The following is a 20,184-nucleotide window of genomic DNA, read 5'->3' on the forward strand; positions in this document are numbered from 1 at the left end:
CCACACACTGTAGAGGAGTTCAGTAAACAGGATGCCCTTCCTTAAATAGGATGTGAAGGGGAGCCACAGGTTAATCCGGTAGTCACAGAAATAGAGCTGCTCTAAGAGTTCTGAAGAAAAGTACAGGGAGCTCTCAAAGTCTGGGGTGGACAGATCACAGGAGACTTCCTGAGTGAGGAACATGGAGCGGAGACCTGAAGAATAAGATGTTGCCAGACTTGTGGAGGTGGGTTGGGGGTGTTCCTGTACATGTGCGAAGGCCCTGTAGTCAGAGCAGACACTGTGCATTTGAGCAACTGAAAGAAGAGCATAGTTGTCAGCACAGTATTTGGGGAGGGGAGCATGAGGCTAGACTGGGAAGTGGGTCCCAAACCATCAGATCATGCAAAGCATTGTGGGCTTTGTTCCCTGTTAGTGGTGTCCTGAGCTGATTCATACCAGCTTGCAAGAACAGATTGTTAAATTTTCAGGAATTTTGTGAGCTAGTTGATGCCATGTTGGTAGCTTGAAATTAGTCATGGTGGGAGTATTTATACCACAGAAATCAGCAGACTGTACCGATCAGGGCCTTTTTTCCCTCCAGAGAGCTGTTTGTTAAACATTTAGCAACATACCACTGGTCTTTGTCCTAAAATGACAAGGAACAGATTGATTCCAGAGGGGCGGTGTTTCTGTTCCCCTAGAGTTGTATTCGGCAGAGCTCTTTGGATCTCCGTATCTTTGCAACTATGTCTCCCCTCCCCTGGCTGCCACCTGTTTTCTCCTCCCCACAAGCCTATTCTTGCCCATCTCCCACCTCTCCTGAGAGCCAGGTGGGGCCAGCCTCCTCTCACCTTGCCATGGATGAGTTTGCTTCTCCTCTGTGTGACTCTTCTCAGCATCTTGTCCGGAATATCAAACGAGGAGTACCAAATTAGCTGTTTTTCAGGCTTGTGAAATGTAGATAGAGCATAATGAACGTTCTGGGCTGCTTGTAAATTACCTTGTATAAACTCCTTCACATCGCCCGCTGCCCCATCTTTCTGCATGTGCCTGTGGATAAACACAATTTTTTATCCTTCTAATTATGTAAAGTTAGAAGAAGAGGGGGACACAGAATAATATTAGCATCTCCCAGAAGGAATAAATACACCATGAGGACACTGCTATTCCTTGCAAAGCCTTTCTGGTAGGCCCAACGGCTGAATTCTTCCCTTTCGAGAATACTCACCATAGCTCCTTGCCTCTGCAGAAGGTGGATTTATATGTGGTACAGAAGGGCAAGTGGGGAACACCGCATTCCTAAGCATCTCAGCCCTGAGCCTCACGTCCAGCCCAGAACCACCATTTATTAAGCACCTGCTGCATACCAGGCACTGTCCGAGTACTTTTTTTTTTTAGAGCACTCTTAGGTTTCAGAGGAAGTGAGCAGAACGTACAGAGAGAGTTCCCGTGTGCTGCCTGCCTCCCTCCCACATTCAGATTCCCATTATTAACACCTCGTTTCCGTGTGATACATTTGTTACAATTAATGAACCAGTCTTGATCCATTATTATTAGCTAAAGTCCGTAGTTTAGAGTCTATTCTTTGTGTTGTGCAGTTCAGTGGGATTTTAAAAATGTGTAATGACATGTATCCACCAGTACAGTATCCTACAGAATCATTTCAGGGCCCTAAAACGCCCCTGTCCCACCTGTTCATCCTGTTCCCAAGTCCTCTTGGCAGCCACTGCTTGTTTACCGTGTCCATACCAGAGTGTCATAGAGGTGGAATCACACAGTATGAAGCCTTTGCAGACTCACTTGTGCCCTTAGCAGTAGGCATGTATGTTTCCTCCATGTCTTTTCATGGCTTGATCATTCATCTCTAGACATCACTGGATGATATTCCACTGTCTGGGTATACATTTATTTGTCTATCCTTTCATGTATTGAAGGACATCTTGGTTTTTTGCTTTTTGTTTTTGTTTTTTCCTAGGTTTTGGCAGTTGTGAGTGAAGCTACTATAAACATTTGTGTGCAAGTTTTTGTGTGGACATAAGTTTCCAACTCATTTGGGTAAATACCAAAGACAGCAATTGCTGGAATCATATGATAAGAGTATGTTTAGTTTTAAAAGAAACTGCCAAACTGTCTCCCAAAGTGGCTATACCGTTTTGCATTCCCACCAGCAGTGAACCGAGAGTTCCTATTGTTCCATATCCTCACCAGCATTTGGTGTTGTCACTGTTCTGGACTTGGGCCATTCTAGTAGGTGTTATAGAGATACCTCGTTGTTGTTTTAATTTGAAATTCCCTAATAACATATGATGTTGAACATTTTTTATATACTTAGTTTTATACACTTATTTGCCATCTGTATATCTTTTTTGCTGAGGTGTCTGTTCAGACCTTTTGCCCATTTTTTAATAGGGTTGTTTTCTTGTTGTTGAATTTAAGAGTTCTTTGTATATTATGGATACAAGTCCTTTATCTGATATTCTGCAAATATTTTCTCCCAGTCTGTGGCTTGTCTTTTCATTCTCTTTAAGGCCCTCACACTTTTCATGCTTACATTTTCTCATTTAATCCCCCCCACCCCAGCACTCCATGAGCTACATAGTATTGACTCCACTTTGCTAAGCAACCCAAGCTAAGAGAGCTCAATTGACTTACTAAGTGATAGGGCTAAGATTTGAACCCAGGTCTGACCCTCAGCTTCATACCTTACATCATCGCTGTATCCCATTTGCCTCAGGTTAGCCCTCTGGAAATGAATCTTGGTCACTGCATAATAAAATAACCTTTCACAGCCTCAGAAAATAGAGGTATCGTATTTGGATGCCTTGCAGAGCCCAGCATGGGTATTTGCATCTAAGTGCCTCAATACAGGGTGGAGAGCCCTCTGTAACCCAACCCCGCCTACCGCCTCTCTCTCTTCTCATGTTGCTAATCCCCTCACACTGTGTCCACAAGACAGGAAATGGTTTTCAGCCTCCCCAGTGTGCTTGCTTTTTCAGGAGCACTGTCTTCACTTTCCTTGTACCCTCTGATGGAAGGACCCTTCCTCACTGTCCACTGGTCAAGTCTTAGCCTACTTTAAATTCCTCATTCACATACTACTTCACAAAGCCCTCCTTTCTCCACTTTCTGGACCTTGGAGTTCTACTTCTGTGTACAATCTGTCTCCCGCACGACACCGACAAATTCCTTAAGCATGAGTATCATTTTGACAATACTTCCTTAGGCCATTCAACCAGCCTGCACATAGTAGGTTCTTCATGAATGGATGAAGACAAAATACCAAGAAACACCATCCTCTGGTGGGTAGAGGCCCCTTTCATCTTTAAGAATATTTAACTTAAGTAAGTTTGTTTCTTATTGGTTTTTTAAATCATTTTTGCTTTCAGATTTTAACTTTCGTTTTATGTTAAAGAAAATTCCCTCTCCACATTTTAAACCAGAATCTCTGTTTCTAGTGCTATAGACCCCAGGGGCAGTCATAACTCAATAAATAAAGGAGATTTTTAAATAAGTCATTAGTGAGACCAATGAGTGAAAGCACAATGTGCATTTTTACTTTTTTAAGGCTTATCGTTTTTGTAACCACGGGTAATGGGGCTTAACAGTCTCAGCTCGGAGTCAGGCGCTGGGCCTTGTCTGACTCCTTGCTCCTGGAGCAGGATGGTGGTCCCCTGGGAGGTCCCACTCCTAGGGCCAGAATACTGCAGAATCTGGGACCAACCATTTGCACGGACTCCAGGAGCAGTGCCTGCTGGATGCTAGAAGTCCAGGGACAGCACCGTGGGTAGATGGAGCAGGGGTTTGGGTTCAGACAGACCTGAGATAGAATCCCAGCTCTGCCCCGTGCAGGCTGCATAACATTGGGAATGTGCTTAACTTCTCTGAGTCTCTGTTTCTTCATCTGTGAAATGGGAAGAATCAACATACTCTATCATCATGGTATTATTGCAGTAATCTACAGAGCTATGTTGAAGAACAAATGATTGAGTGAGATCATGTCTGTAAAGTCTAATACCGGCCGTGAACTCCATAAAGGTGAACTTCAGACTTCTGACTTCACACCCCACTCCCCCCACCACCCCCAAAGAGATGAGTTAGACCTCCCACTTGCCACTCGTGCCCATGAGGAGTAAGAAAAGTGGCATCTGGTATACCTCTGTATCTATCATAGAGCCTGGCACACGGTCAAGGACGAATTTTTTGAATTATTTAATGGATATGAAGTAGCGTCCTGTCCAGTCCTGGGCATGTTTGTCCATCCTCGGACCCATTCCTTGCCTTCTCCTCTTCAACTGACGTGTGGGTTCAACCCATAGGTTGCATTTCCCAGTCTCTTGCCAGCTGGCATCTGGCTGGCTGGCTTTGGCCAAGGACATGCCCTGGTGGGAGATTGGAAGTCAGGGAAAGGAAGAAGCCGGGGTATGTCTCCCACTCTGTCCCAGTTAGACTCCTCCTATAGCAGCGAGAGAGGCTCCTCTTTTTCTCCAGCTCCCACCATAGAGGCTCATGGGCTCCAGTTTCCACAGGGGCCCCAGCCCTCACCTCTGATAACCTCGCCTCCTCCATCTGCCCCGCCATCCCCTGGGAGGCAATGTCTCCTCGCTAGTGCTGGTCTCTGAGTTACGCAGCCTCTCTCTGGCTTCTCAGCTCTTCCATCACCAGATGGCCAGTTCTCTGGCATTAATCCCCCTGCCATGTACACTTGAAGCCGTTTCCAGTATCCTGCTTAGACCCCTCTTTGGAAGCAGGAGTGTCTGAGCTCAGAGTTCAGAGAACCCGCTCTTTCAAGTTCCACCACTCACAGGCCATGTGGCCAGTCAGTCCATGTGAGCCTCGCTGTCCTCATTTGTAACAGGGCTATGCTGCTTGTCTCCTGGGATCGCGGTGAGAGTCCAACAAGGTGATCCACTCATATGCTCACTAAAGATTTGTGGAGCGCCTGCTGCAGGTGGAGGCACAGGGGATGAAACAGGGAACAGAGTGCTAATGGCCCTGTTCTCGGGGGCTTCCGGTTCGTAGTACTAGATGTGCCTGTAAACTGCAAAGGGCTGCATATGCCTTAGCAGGAACCCTAGCCCTGTCCTAGACCGGATAGTGGAGGCAGGGACATGCAGCGATGGGTGACAGGGACCCAGACAGCAAGCTGAGCCCCTGCTCCCACCAGACCCAGCCAGGGTGTTCTGTTTGTGTGCATCTGTTAGTGCGTCATAGCGCGCTCTAATTAGTTGTAAAGGATTGGCCTGATTCTTCTGTGCAAGGGTTTTGTTTTGTTTTGTTTTTTTTAATGGTGTTTATTTGACGTTATTTAAAGTAAATGTGCCATTGACTAGACCCTGCAAATCTTGTTTATGCCTGGATTGTGCCTGAAATGATATTCTCCAGACCACGTTTTTAGTTATTGATGACCTCTTTTATAATGATGGAGCCAGCTTCCCTTGAATGGTTGTATTGATAACAATATGTGGCCAACAATCTATTTGCAACAATTCTCCGAAAGGCAAAAGAAAAGCATTTGCACACATGTGGAAAATAGGTAAATTTGCCATTTTTATGCAATAATGAAAACAGAGCATGTTAGTTCATATCCGACACTTCTCGCCTCCTGAGTATTTTGATCTCTCTTGCACTGTCGTGTGAAGAAGGTATTTCTACTGCCCTTTTAATGACAAAATCACTAAGACTTAAAGAAGAAAGGCAACTCACACAGGTGGGTCATAACTAGAACTAGAAGGGCAGGTGGAAAAAAGAGAAGGAAAACACACAGTGCTTTTTAAGGCACAGTGATCTCCCTGAGCCTCAGCTGCCTCATCTGTAAATGGGGATGATAATGGGGTGGCGCCAGGGGTCAAATGAGAGGGTGTGTGAGAAGCAGCACGATGCCCATACTACTAATGCATGGTAGCTCTGCAGGAGGGCAGTGCTGGCCCCTCACCGCAGGCTCCTTTCTACTCCCACCCCCGCCCCTTGTTTTCTGCTCTCTCTCTGCAGACGACCATTCCCGGGTGAGGCTGCTGGTGCTGGACGGAGACCCGCATTCTGACTACATCAACGCCAACTACATTGATGTGAGAGTCTTCACGGGGCTGGGCAGCCGGGCTCTGGGGTTGGTTGTAGCAGGCTCGAGACCTGTGGCTGTCCTCCAGCCTCCCTCCCCCACAAGGTGGCCCTCCCAGAACGTGTCCAGAGGGGTCTGGGGCCTCCCTGATTTGTGTAATTAGCATAACCTACATTGATTATCCATCGGAAGCTGCATCCTCTTTGGGGCTGGCTGGAGTAGCCTGCTCTGTGGGGCCCCAGGACAGCTGCCCGTCTTGTTCATTCACCCATTAATTCATTTGTACGTGTGTCTGTTTGTCCATCCATTCATTCATTTGAAGGTATAGCCATTTATGCAACACAAATTTAAAAGTCCCTGCTGTGTGCCGGATGCTATGGGAACCATAAAACTAAAAGCGCCATGGTCTCTACCCTTTAAAACCTGAGCAGGAAGATAAGCTATGCACATCAATAATTCCAGGGCAAACTGGAAAGTGGTAAGTGTCATATGTTCAGATAAAATGCTGCAGGGATTCAGAGGTGGGGGGAAAAAATCGCTTCTTCCATCAGGAATGCAAAATGTGATATGAACCAAAGCTCCAAGCACAGGATGAATTTAAAATTAAAGAGGGGGAAGAAGGGCCTCTAGTTAGAACAGCACAAGCCAAAATGTAGCACCTGGAAGCAGAGAGTATGTAGCAGCTCAGGTTGAGGAAAGCAGAGACCATGTCATGGGACTAGTGGAAAATAAGGTTGGAGCTAGATCATCGGTGGTTTACGAACAAACTTAGACAGCCGGACTTGATTCTGGAGGCAAGAGAACTCTATTGGAAATTTTTGATCATGGAGGTGATCAGTGCAGATCTGAGCTTTGGGATCATTTATCTATCGCCAAGGGTAAGATTAATCCGAGGGAGGAGAATACAGGATTCAGATGCCCAGTTAGGAAAGGGGCTGCTTCACCATGGAAATGAGAGAGTCTGCAAAGGGGGAGCATGGCCACCACGGACAAATGGACGTCCTTTCATAACCCGTGCAAGCCGGGCTTCTCAGGACCTCAGTTAGGAGCCTGGGGGCCTTGACAAATGGCAGAGATCACCTTGGTCCCTCTGACACCCAAGTGTTTCTGTAGACAGGCTATGAAGTGGAATGGTGTGCGCGTGAAATCCCCCTAATCTAGGCTGATCCAGATGATTCATTGATTCTACAGAAATTTATTGAGCTTTGTGGTAGTCATTTGTCTGTTTATTCTCAGATCCATTTCTCGGCCTTCCCCGTTCTGCTTTGCATTGCTTATCTGAGTATGTGTGTGACAGAGTGTACCTGTGAGTATGTGTGCGTGAGTGTGTGTGTGTTGTGGCAGGAAGGAGGGCAAGCCGGCCCCGACAGGGAGGGCACTGATGGGAGATTGGAGGGCGAAAGGAGAGCTGGTGTCCGGCTCCTCCCTCACTTCCTCGGGTAGCATATCTGGCAAGGGCCGCATCCCAGCTGTGGCACCAGCTTCTACCAGGCAGACCCACCAGAATTCCCGCCTCTGCCCGGCAGCCCCAGCTCCGGGGTCTGGCAGCTTCTCTGTCTCCCGTCGTCCGCTAGTTCCGGGGGTTGTCACAGTCTCCTGCTGGTGCCAATCTCTGCGTCACCCCTCTGCCCCCTGGTTAGCATCTCAGCTCCCCTGTCACCAATGTCGTCAGCACCCCATGCTGAATTCCCTGCGTCTGAAACACCCAGAGTGGTCTCGAGCCCCCACCGGGGCCCTGGCTTGTAAAGGGCCTTCCCGTGGTCAGGACCTGGGGCTGGAGCTTCAGTGGAAGCCGAGGTAGACACAGTCTCTGTCCTCGTGGCCCTCCCAGGAAAGTTCACAAGGACATGGCCAGTTCAGAGCAGCCTGTCTCGAGCCTGGACAAAGCACTCTGAGTATCTGCCCACCACAGCTCCGGCCTCTCCCTCATGCATCTAGTATTCACTTCTCAAACACTAAGCAGGTCCTCCAGTGTCTGCTGGAAATGCAGACCTGAAAGGGGACTCAGGTCTGGTGAGGGAGTTGGGTAAGAAAAGAGACCCTCACAGAGCAGGGCCTGTGTGAACATAAAGGAAAACCAAAGCTTTGGTTGGGGTGGGGTTGGCTAGTCAGGGGAGCCTTCCTGGAGGAGGTGACACAGTGCTGCCTCAGCCAATGAGTAAGAGTCCAACAGACAAGAAGGACTGATAGTAACCTAAGATCACCTCTTGTGTTTCAACATTACTTGACTAGGTACCGCAACCCCACAAAGTAAGTGCTGTTACTACCCATTTCCAGATGAGCTAGCTGAGGCTCTCGATTAGTTATGTAACTTATCCAGGATCACACTGCTAGGATGTAGAGGAGGAGGGAGCAGGAGTCTGAATCAGGGGTGGCTTCCCCACCGTGTTCTGCTGGCTTAAATAATAACAGTAAAGCCATGACAACAGCCAGTGGATCTAAATGAGTCATGTTTGGGCCCTGTGGTGGGTGGTTGTAAAGGAGTCAGTTTATGGAGGCCCCTCAATAATTCCCCAAGTTAGGGAATCATCCCCATTTTTCAGAAAGAGAAGCTGAGGTTGAAAGAGATTACAAAGCTTAGGGCACCTGGGTGGCTCTGTCAGTTAAGCATCCAACTCTTGGTTTCAGCTCGGGTCATGATCTCAGGGTTGTGAGATGGAGCCCCCTGTCAGGCTCTGTGCTGTGCGTGGAGGCTGATTGGGATTCTCTCTCCCTCTCCCTCTGTCCTTTCTCTCCACCTCTCTGTCTCTCTCTCCCTCCCCCTCTCCAAAAAAAAGTTTAAGGAGATTACAGAGCCTTAGTAAGGCCATGCATCTGCTCAGCAGCAAAAGCAAACTAGGAACCAGACCGGAATAGCTCCCAGTCTGGGGCCTTTCCTCCTGTCCCTCCCCATCTACTCCCAGACAGCACCTTGCATCCAGCACATAGTGGGGACTCAGGATGCAGTTAACCAGACCGAACTAGTTCCTTCCAGTTTCCCCTTGACCTCGTCTACAGCCGAGTACTTGTGGCAACCCCAAAGGCCCACATGGGGTCTGCCAGCCCAAGGTGCCATATATAGCATTTGTCATCTGAGTGGTAACCCTCCCACAAAAGTTACTTTCCTAGAGAGACGCTTCCCTAGATAAACAAAGTTGCATAAGCATCTGACTATAGTCAGAGCCAAGAGGCACTTTGGTACATTACAGGCAACAAGTGAAATTGCTTCAAATGCAGGTGAATCTCTGTGACATCAACACCGAAAACACCTCCCATTCCTGCCAGGTTCTATCATTGCAGTGCATTCTGTAAGCCTCTAAGGATAAGAAACCAGGGGTTGAGGTTAAGATCCTTGCTCAAGGTTACATGGCTAGAATCCTGTTCTCATGCACTAAGGATACCCCACCACCTTCTCCCTCTCAGAGAAGTGGATTGTGCAAATAGGCCAAACAGCCTCTATAAGATGCTGTCTTCATATGTGACATTGGCTTCTGCTGGATCTCAGTGGTTAGAGTCAAAAGGTCACGAGACCAGAGTCATGAATTCAGCTGTTGTGGGGCCTATTGAGTCCAGGCCTTTCTGCTTACTAGCCTTATGATCTTATTTACTTGTTCTGCTGTCTGTAAAGTGGGATAATAATGCTACCCTGGCAGAATATGATAACCAACATATCTGTCAGTCTCCCATTAGGAAACAGAGGCTCACTCAAAGGGAGTAACGGGGGGGGGGGGAGGGGAGGGGGTTAGCAAGGTAGGAACAGAGTTAAGGGAAACCAACAGGGTGGGGTGCAGTATCCCCGAGTTAGAAGCAGAAGCCTCTGACAGTCAGCGCTAACCTCAGTGGCCCGACAGGGGCAGATCTAGAAGACATACACCCCAGCCTCCCTATGGCCTGCTTCGGCTCCCCTGTTGGCTGGACCCAACTGGAAACCAGAAGCCATGGAACCCCATGATGTAGTCCGTACAGGTCAGCATCCATCCCACAGCACAGAGCAGTCTGAAAGGGAGAAGTGGGAACATGGGGGAAGGGGGCGGTGGAGAAGACACCAAGCACAAGCGCCTCCTAGCACTCTGTTACCAATATGGGGCGGAACGGGGGATGGGGAATCCCATGATTTCTGAGCCTACTGTGTACTCCAGCAAACTTAAAATTCCTGTAGTCCTTTTGGGGATTTCTGGCAAGACACACACTACATAGCTTTCTAGGTCCTCACTCTTTTGCCCTGCTCTCCCCGCCCCACCCCCCCGAAATCGTCCTGGACGTTTGCTCTCAGAAGAGCTAACTGCCCACGCTGGAATCATTTATCCACAATTGGATCTTGACGATCCATTGAAACAACTCCATTTGGATAATGAGCTGGATGGGGCCAGCCCTGTCTGTGTCTCCAGAGGCCATGGTGCTGCTACCATCCGAACCATCCCACTGGCGGGTTTGTTTGCACACCCGAGAATGTATTGGCCACTTGAATCTGTTATAAATTACCAGTCTGGAAATAAATATCGTATCTGGGTCCCCAGTAAGTAACAGATGCATGAGTTCAGAGTGAGATAAATGCGTTTTGGATGCAAGCCTCTTTCCCATTGCTCACAGACGGATGGAGGCAGGCCCGGTGCTGGTTTGCAGTCGATCTGTGTGCTGTGTGAGTGGGACTTAAATGAACTCAAAGTTCTTTTAAGGTTAGGAAGTTTCCTGAACCAGTTCTTGGCAAAGCCCCAGTAAAGCCCCAGTCAAGCAATACATTTCCTTTTATCTCCGTTGCTGAGGAATCTCGTGGTTAGAACGTTTTCTCTTTGGGAACTCGATGGGGTCTTGGAGACCAGAGAGGGCCTTTTGACTCCCATGCAGTGTGCAGACAGGCCCACAGCATGCATGCATGCATTCGATACGCATTTATCAAGGCTGATGGCCCAGGCCGACTTGTCGGTGCTGGGGACAAAGCCACGAGCAAACCGGATACAGCCCTGCCCTGTCAGCCCTCTCATTCCGCTGCAGAGACAGACAGTGAGCATGTCCATAAACAAGGAACATTCTGCCCTTGAGTGATAAGTGCCCTGAAGAAAAGTAAACCAGAGAAACGTGAGAGAGGCCTACATGGTGGTCAGGGGAGGCTCTCTGTGAGGTGACTGACAGCCAAGCGGAAGCCTGGCTGGAGGGAGAGAGCAAACCACCGAGCTCAGCGGGGACAGATGCAGCCTGCACAGGGAATGGCCTGTGCAAAGGCCTCTGGATGGAAACATGACTCCTGTGTCTGAAGAAGAGCAAGACGGCCTGTGAGCCAGGGGAAGAGTGGTAGGAACCAGGCATGCTGCCGGAGGGGAGGAAACAGGAACGCCACTAAGAGTGCCCCAGCCTCACCTCGGAGACCTGTTTATGCATGTATGCCACCCACTGGCCTTTGCTGAAAGCTGCCCCCGGCTCTGAGTGCAGGCGCCATGGCCCAAGGGGAGAAAAGTACAAAACCGTATTGCAGCTCACGTGCTACGTGTTTCGTTGGGCACATGCAGAAGCCTGCAGGACTGCTCAGGAGGCAGGAGTTCTCATTGGAGGGGTGGTGCCGGGAAGCTGGGACATAGGGCCCGTGGGAGGGCATGGAGAGGGACACCTGGCACTGAGGCTAGAGACGGGTGATTAGTCCTGAGCTGGGACATCCGGACATGACTGCACACACCGCGGGGAGCCATTGCAGGCTGTTGGGTGGGGAAAGAACATAATCCGATGTGCACTGGAGAGTTCACTCCAGTCAGAGGCAGATGCGCGGATGGGACCAGACTGGAGGCAGGGAGGCCAGCAAGCGGCCAGTGCTGTGGCCTGGGTCAGGAAGGACAAGGTCTGTAACTGGGAGTGACGATGTGGCTGATGGAAGAGGGTGGGCCTGAGAAACCACATCCTTCTACACTCTAGGGGACTATTTTCTGTTCTGAAACCTACTCGAGAAAATTCCCAGTGTCTAATTCTTCCTGCAAGCTTGGGAAACCCTGTCCATCTTGACTTGAAGGAACAGAGAACTCCTGGTCCCTCTCACCTCCCTTCCTACTTCTCATGTGTCAGAGGGGGCTCCGTTTTGCATTAGAGGCAGAGCGGTGAGGGGGGAAGAGCTTCTGATCTCACCATCTCCCAAGCAGTCATGGTAGGCACCCAATAAATGTTTGCCAGATGACAATAAGATAGTATGTATGTTAAATCTTAGACTATAGTGCCTGGTGCATAGTAACTGCCATATAATCTTAATAGAAACACTGTATTGTAAATCTAAGTACCCTCATTTGACGGCAAAAAAGCAACAGAGGCACAAGGAGGTTAAGTGTTAGCTCCAGACCACACAGCTCCTAAGGGTCAGAGTCAGGATTCAAACCCAGGCCATCGGGTCCAGAGTGTGTGCACACGACCTCCTCCAGCCCTACCTTATTTAACTGTGCTCCCAGCCACTTGTTCATTGGACATTTGTTCTGAGTCTCACACTGTATGAGACTCTATAGAAATTTTTTTTAAAACTTAGAGGAGGCAGTATTTGTCCTCAAGAAACTGATAACTTCACTAAGAAGTTAGCAAACAGATTTATTTAGGTGGGGCTGTTGATTCCTAGGGACTGTGGTTAATCCAGCAGTTCTGGCCACGCCGCCGGCCCTGGCTTGGTGCTGACAGTGAACTCTGGCATCTCTAGAGTATGCCCAGCAATGGGAAGGTACGTACTAGGTATTTAAGGAGCAAGGGGAAGATTGAAGTGGAGAAATACACTGGGGGCTCAAAAACAAGTCTTTGAATCGGACAGCGGATCCAGAACTGGAAAGATGCCTCTGTCTGTTTCACCATAAACCATACAGATGGTAATTCTGGCTCATTTCCTGAGTGAGAGGGCCTGGAGGCAGCTCATCCCCTCCCCTCCAACAGGACAGAAAGATGGGTCACCAACATTGGAGACAAAACTAGGGATTCATCAACGGTTTGGGCTCGTTTTCTCCTGAGATGGTTAACCCTAAAGCAAAATGGATTTCAGGGCTGTCCATGACCTCTCCTCCAGCAGGGCTCTGTAACTGGCACCTGCAGTTTGGAAAAAGTATCTGTCCATCCATTCGTTCGCTCACTCATGTATTCATTCCATAAATACTATGTTTGATGGTATGTACTAAATGCAAATCTTTGTCCAAAACTTTACTCTACCCAGTGTGATAGAATTCCTCTCTGGAACTAGAAGGGGGATCCTCCATGTATCACCATAGCCAGGCAAAAGAGAAGGCTCTCTTCAACCTCTTCCCCAATGATGAGGGTTATGGAGCACAGAGTAACCCCATACCAGATGCGGCAGGGCCTCCTGGGACACTGAAATATACAGGGATATCAGAAACTGGCCTCTGAATCAGAAAGTGGCTTTATCAGCCTCTAAGTTACACCTGCACGGGGTCCTCCCTGGTGAGTGGGACTTCCCATTCCAAGCTCCGCCGTGTGGCACAGAGAGGCACTGTGGCATTCTTTCCCATTTTTTTTCTAATTGTTACTAATGCAAGGGGCCAACGATGCAATGGTTGTCTTCCGTCAGGTGCCCTACAGAGACTCACAGTGTTCTGCACAGTTAGGACCCAGGAAAGACTTTTTGGTGGTTTATGTCCCACAGAAACGCCACAGTTCCTTCTCCACCTCTGTCTGCGTACATGGGCATAAGTAACAGCCACCCAGTTTTGCTTCCAAGGCAAGCCTATATGGGTCCCTTCCAAGTTACTACTATAATAGCTAACGTTTAGTGATTTAATAAGTGCTTGCCATACGTTACTTATTTCATCTTTGCCACTTCCCTGGGAAGTGTCTAATGCTATTCTCATTTTGCTTGTGAGGAAAGCATGTCTTGGAAAGGATAACTATTAATATTATGGTATTTGCGAGCTTTGACTGGAAGCCCTTCACTCTGCTTCTCTCCTGTCATCTAGGGATACCATCGACCTCGGCACTACATTGCAACTCAGGGTAAGTGCTCTCCTTTTCCTCGAAGGGGTCCTCACCCTTCACTGGAAGAGAGGAATGGGCTTCTGCCAGCAAAAAAGTCGCACAAACATAGGTCCTTGGGAGCGTCCATTTGTTTGGGAAGGAAAGAGGTGATGAATTCAGCTCTAGGGGGGAGGGATATGAGTGAGAGATGAAGGAGGTGTCGCTAGGAAATGGCACAGGCAGGGCAGACCCAAAGCCTCAGCCTCAGGCACATACCCTCGGGATCCACCATCCGAAACTAGAGCTGATGGTGCCTTATCTCCTTGACGAATGTGTGCCTAGAAGAGAGAGGTACTCAGCCATTCTGGAGAACAACTTGGCAGTACATTATCAGAGGCTCAAAAATGATCCTACCTCCCAAACCCTCTGGGGAGGAAATCCTGTGGATAATTATATATGTGGACAGTGACATATACAAAGATACTCGTCCCAGTGTTATTTCTAATAGGAAAAAAGTGAAAAATCTTAAGTGCCCAACAGTTGGTAGATTGCTTAAATAAAGTGTGATACTTCTATATTATAGAAAATTATGCAGTGAACACGTACCATGCTTGGTAAGAATTTTTAAGAGCATGCAAAAATGCATATAATGATGCATATAAAAATGCATATAATTGCTTATTACAGAAAATGTATATGTATAAATACATATATATATATATACATATACAGAAAAATGCTATTCAGATTTTTATATCAAATACATGTATTACTTTTGTAATTGTAAAAGCAATGAAGGCCCAGGGAATTGAAAGAAATTTCCAAGGAAATTGCTTTGGACTCTCAGATCCTATCTCCCTTTCCTTGTCATTTCTTTTCCCTCCCTCCTGTTTGGGCTCCAGAGGAATGCTCCTTGTGTTTGTCAAGCTCAAAATCAGGCCTCTACTGTTTGCACTGTGAGCATCCGGCTCCTGGCAGCTCTCTGTCCTCCTCTCCGCCCCCTGCAATCCCAATTTCCTCCCTGTCTCTCACTGAAGTTCTGGAGCCCAATTTTTATGAAAACTCCCTTAAGCTATTTTATTAATCCATAATACAGTCCCGATAAGGTGATGGATGGGGGGCAAGTGGGGCTGGGGGACAGCCTCTGAGTAGGAGGACAGCGGAGGGAAGAGGAAAGGCTGTGGACATTTCCATGGATGCTGTAGACCATGCTAGTTTGGAATGCCGCTTTGCTTTTCCATACTCTGGCCCTGGTCTCAGTGACTCGGGTGTCCCGGCGAGAATCATCCGGCCTCGCTCTCGCTCCCCTGTGCGGAGCCCGGACCGACCAATCAGGAGGGACGGCCTCTTGGCTGCCTCCGTGCACTTGTGGTCTTTGACCCTGTCACCTTCTCTGTCGGCAGGTCCGATGCAGGAGACCGTCAAGGACTTTTGGAGAATGATCTGGCAGGAGAACTCGGCCAGCATCGTCATGGTCACGAACCTCGTGGAAGTGGGCAGGGTAAGCCCCTCCCGCAGTTACCTGGACAGAGGTTGCTGGCCCTGCCCTCCCGAGCATCTCTCTGTTCTGTGCCTTATGGCATGTGCCCCCACTCAACACTTCACCCTCACAACGACCTGCGTGGGAGAAATCCTCACCCCTGCTTCCCATTCGGGGAATATAGCCTTTCCCTCCGCGTCATCACTTTCTCCACCCTCGCTCCGTTGATGATGTCATCTCATACCCTTTGGGGAAATGAAAGCCATCGGACGTGAACGCTCATCTTCACACCACAAAGCCACAATCCTACTTGCATCTACAGCCATCTTCTCATTTTTCCCCTCTGTTATCAGGGTGAACCATAAAACATGGCCGTTTTTGTTGACCCAAATGGTAGACTATCTGCTGTTTCTATGGAAGAAGTGACTCTTGCCCTTTCAAGGGCAATCCCAGTGCCTTGTATCACAGATTCTATGCAAGAATTTTCTCATTTCCCCTCTCACTCGAAGAGTAACTCTTTTTCTCATTGCTAGATTATTCCCCTGAACCTACGGAACATCCTGAGTGCCTTCCCCCTGAAAATACAAAACAGGCAAATGAAAAGGATTCTCTTCTCCCCACTTTTCTGCCAGACTCTAAAGACTCATACACAGGCTCTGTTTCTCCACTCCAGTTCTCTTCTCCCCTCTCCATCCCACCCATAGTGAGACGGTCAGTATCACCAGCATCCTTCATGTTGACGAATCCAACTGCCACTTCTTTCTTCTCATCGAACTCAGCCCCTCAGAGCATCCGACCCTTTGCTCCCTTACCTCTAAACCTTGATATTCCTCAGGGTTCAGGCCTTGGTCTCCTGCTCTGCTCTATCTCAACTCTCTCCTACGTCGTCCTTAGCTACTCCTAGGGCTTGGAAATGGGACTGCTATGCCCAGCTTGCTTTTGCTCACTTCCTAAACTGTGGCATGTGGGTGGGTGGGCTTGCTGGGTTGAAAGGCAGGGTGCACAACACTAGAAGGAAGAGGGCTTCTCTACTTACCGTAGGAACTAACCGAAGAGTGGGCAGGTAAGTTTTTGTTTTGGCAAAGAACTAGATAACCCATTAAAATAAAGAGTCCTGGCCTCCAAGATCATGGGAAAGAGAGAATCTGGGCTGTCATCATAATCCAGGAAAGGGCTGTGGACATCTCGTGGCCTCATAGGGTTCTAGGGCCGAGAGAGACTTTATCCTTGAGCTCACTCTCACCTCATCCCTTCCCCGGCTTTACAGATGAGGAAACAGGCCCCGAGGGGCTGGAGCATCTACCCCTTAGTCCTCCAGCCAGAGCCCGGCCACGATCTCTGACTCTTAACTCTCATGCTAGTGTCGTGGCCCCTCCACTCACAACTGCTCCCCAAGGACCCAGGCCCAGGGAGCAGCTACTGTGGACAAAAAGGCCAGGCTAGGATTTAAGAATTCAGAGGCAAATTCCAGCCCATTCTATAACATATCTCATCTTGGAGACAGATTCCCTCGATGGACAGTTCGTGAATCTAATTTGGATTTGGGGAGGGAACAGGGGAGCAGTCTCTTGACAGAACTCCTGCTAGGAGCCAAACACCATGCCTGACTCTCCCTGTGCATTACTTCATTTTGATTCCAACAACTGCACGAGGCAGTGTTTCTGGTAATTACTCAGGTGGCCTGGCTTTGCATCCTGGCTCCATCCCTTCGTGACTTTGGACAATTTTCTTAGTCTCTCAATGCTTCTGATTCCTCATCCGTAAAACGGGGTGATAATCATATCTGTAGAGGTTGTAGTGATAAGCGATTAAAATAATACAGGTAAGAACACTTAGCAAGCAGTTTGAGACACTATAAGCTGTCAGTAAGCTTTAGCTATCTGTATTAATAGGAAGTTGAGCCTCAGAGAGATTTCAGCACTTTTTGGAAGCTTCACAGCTGCTAAGCGTTAGAACCAAGCAATGCATCCGTTTGCCTGCCAAGCCTGTTGCGCTATACCAGCGTTTCCCTAAGTGGGTTCCATGGGATGCTAGTCTGCAGGATGCCTAGTGAGAAGAGGGTTCCATGGTTAAATACGTTTGGGAAATGCTGTGTATTGTTTGCCCCTCTCGGAGAGTCGAAAACACATTAGCGTTAGCACGTTCAACGAGCTGAGGAGTCTTGTAGCAGAGCGGCCTGTTTAACTTTGTTTAATCCAGCATTTCCCAAACTCATTTGACCACAAAACCTTTTTTTGTTTGTTTGTTTTTTTTGTTTCTTGTTTTTTTTTTTTTACCTAACACCTATTAGCACCCAGCGGAACACACTGTGGGAAATGCCACTCTAGGCCGCGCGGCGTCCCCCGGAATGGTAATGCTTTTGTTCTTTTTAGGGGAAAACAATGATCTCTTTCTCGTCCCGCGGAGTGTGACCTAGAGTCCAATGTGGGACTGGCTTGTCACCGGCATCTGCACCCACCGCCCGGGCAGAGAGCCGTTGTGTGGACTCTTCCCTTTTAGTCCCGCTCCTCGCATCCTTCTCCCAACCGAGAGCCTTTCTCCTTCCAGCCCCCAGTCACCACCTCTGAATAGTAATGGCCCTCTCCCCACCCCTCTGCTTCCACCCCCTCACTGCTTCCCACTTTTATGCTCATCTCTGCTCCACTGACGCCGCCCCGCTGCCCCACCTGATCTAGCAGAAAAAGGGCTCAGCCAGAGGTAGAAAACTGGCCCCGTGACCTGGGACCAGCTGTCTGACCTCCAAACTTGAGCTCTGTTTCCATCTGTAAATGGGGTAATACCAGCTGCCTATCTCACCTTGATCACTTCGCTCACCTAGTACGATAATGGACTTGGAGATTTTAAGGAGCTCTGCCAAAGAAGGTACTACCATTATTCCTAATGGCTCCAGGGCCTTTGGGAGCGGGCGTGGCCCTGTGCAGTTTGCCAGTCCCCGGCCAGCTGACAATCCCTTGGACCGAAATTCCACCCAAATCGCCCTCGGGTTTATCGGACCAGGAAGGCCAGACGAGGCGGCTGCTCACGCTCGGCCACGCCCTCGTCCATCCTTGTCTCTGCCCTTCCTCACAGGTGAAGTGTGTGCGATACTGGCCGGATGACACGGAGGTCTACGGGGACATTAAAGTCAGCCTGATTGAGACAGAGCCCCTGGCGGAGTACGTCATACGCACCTTCACCGTCCAGAAGGTAAGCTTCCCCGTGGCTGCGGGCAACCTGTGCCCTGGACAAGCCAGCTGTTCGTTCATCCAGCACACTCGCTGAGCGAGGGTCTGCTCTGTGCCCACCCTGTGCCTGGCTGCAGGGACAGATCAGCAATCGAGTTGGATGCGGATTCTGCTCCAGAGGATTGCCCACCCCCTCTAGCGGGAGGGACAAACAGAATTCAACAGACAAATAAATGGACTGATGCCACATGGTGATAAAAGCCATGGAAGAAACCTGCCACGAGTGCAGACAGGAAGATGAGGTGGTCAGAGAAGGCTTCCTGGAGGAAGAGACATTTAGGCAGACAAGGATGGATGAGAAGGAGCCAGCTGAGGGAAGAGCAGGAGGAACCCTATGCCAGGCAGAAAGAAAGACATATGCAGAGTCATGGGGAAAGAAGATCGCAACGTGTTCCAGGCCTGTGGTTCTCAGCTGGTGGTGATTTTGTCCCACAGGGAAAGTTTGGCAATGTCTAGGGACATTTTTAGTTACCAAACCTGAGGATGGAGGGTGCTGCTGGCATCTGTGGATGGAGGCCGGGGATGCTAATGAACACCCTGCAATGCACAGGACACCCCAGGCCCCAAGAACAATTATCTAGCCCAAAATGTCCATGATGTCAGGATTGAGAAGTGCTGGTCTAGGCACTGAAAGGAGGCTGGCAGGGGCTTGATGAGCAAGAACGAGATTGCAAATAAGATTTATCGTTTAATTCCTATTATAATGATAGCTAACATTTATTGAGCAATTACTAAAGCGGGTGCTTTTCATTGCATACATGAACTCACTCAATCCAACAACCTCTTGGAGGAGGTACTATTATTACTCCCATCTTACAGGGTAAGAAAATTGGGCACCGAGCATGTGTGTCAATTGTCCAGAGTTGCCCAGCTGTGAGGTTGATATGGGGCACACTGCTCCCGGTAGCCCCCTCTCCAAGCCAGGTGCTCCTAAAGGCCTGCATCTGCAGACTCAGGTGAAAAGCCGGGAGGGAAGGACACTTCTCCATGACAACGGGTACATCGACATGGCCTTAGGTTGGGTTCCTTAGAAGTAGAGCCTGAGACAAGGATTTGGGTGCATAAGGTGTATCCAGGGACCACTCTCAAGAGAAACTTACAGGAGAGGGAGGGAAACAGGAGAGAGAAGGAGAGGGACCTGAGCAAGGACAGAGTCTTCAGCAGAGTCTAACCTAGGCCTGATCCATGGAAGCTACCAGAGCAGGACCTGCACCACAGATAGGCCCCCTTGCCTCGGTCAACTCATTGACTGTGGACCAGCCACTGAGAGGGCATCTCTGGCGCAAGTTGGGTCCCGTCAGCTGAGGGCACCTCTCCAGAAAAGGGGAGTCAGTAGCAGCCAGCACTCCTACAGCTGAGGCCTGGGGACACAGCCACAGAAGAGGACCTGGCAGGGCCCCCATCCCGTCTGGCATGTATGCAGTTAGTCCAGGGAGTGAGATGAGTAGTAGTGGGACATGGGATTTTTGGTGCTAAAGCCAGGATGGCCCTGGGCATACCAGGACGTTGCGTGATGCTAATGGAGGAACAGAGGACTCCTTTGCCTC

General features: G+C 49.1%; 1 protein-coding gene across 1 annotated transcript in view; it reads left to right on the forward strand.

Annotated features, from left to right (window-relative positions):
* The window catches only part of PTPRT (protein tyrosine phosphatase receptor type T), a 1,128,529-nt gene that overhangs the window by 1,056,851 nt on the left and 51,494 nt on the right, over window positions 1-20,184 (forward strand). The window contains exons 19-23 of the mRNA XM_073880268.1: window positions 5,971-6,047; window positions 13,936-13,972; window positions 15,337-15,434; window positions 17,704-17,763; window positions 18,483-18,599. Of these exons, the coding sequence (XP_073736369.1) occupies window positions 5,971-6,047; window positions 13,936-13,972; window positions 15,337-15,434; window positions 17,704-17,763; window positions 18,483-18,599 (389 nt within the window). The remainder of the gene's footprint in view (window positions 1-5,970; window positions 6,048-13,935; window positions 13,973-15,336; window positions 15,435-17,703; window positions 17,764-18,482; window positions 18,600-20,184) is intronic.

The sequence above is a fragment of the Callorhinus ursinus genome, unplaced genomic scaffold (genome assembly GCF_003265705.2).
Source record: "Callorhinus ursinus isolate GAN/ISIS: 27379988/994484 unplaced genomic scaffold, GSC_fseal_2.0 scaffold38, whole genome shotgun sequence".
NCBI classification, from domain to species: Eukaryota; Metazoa; Chordata; class Mammalia; order Carnivora; family Otariidae; genus Callorhinus; species Callorhinus ursinus.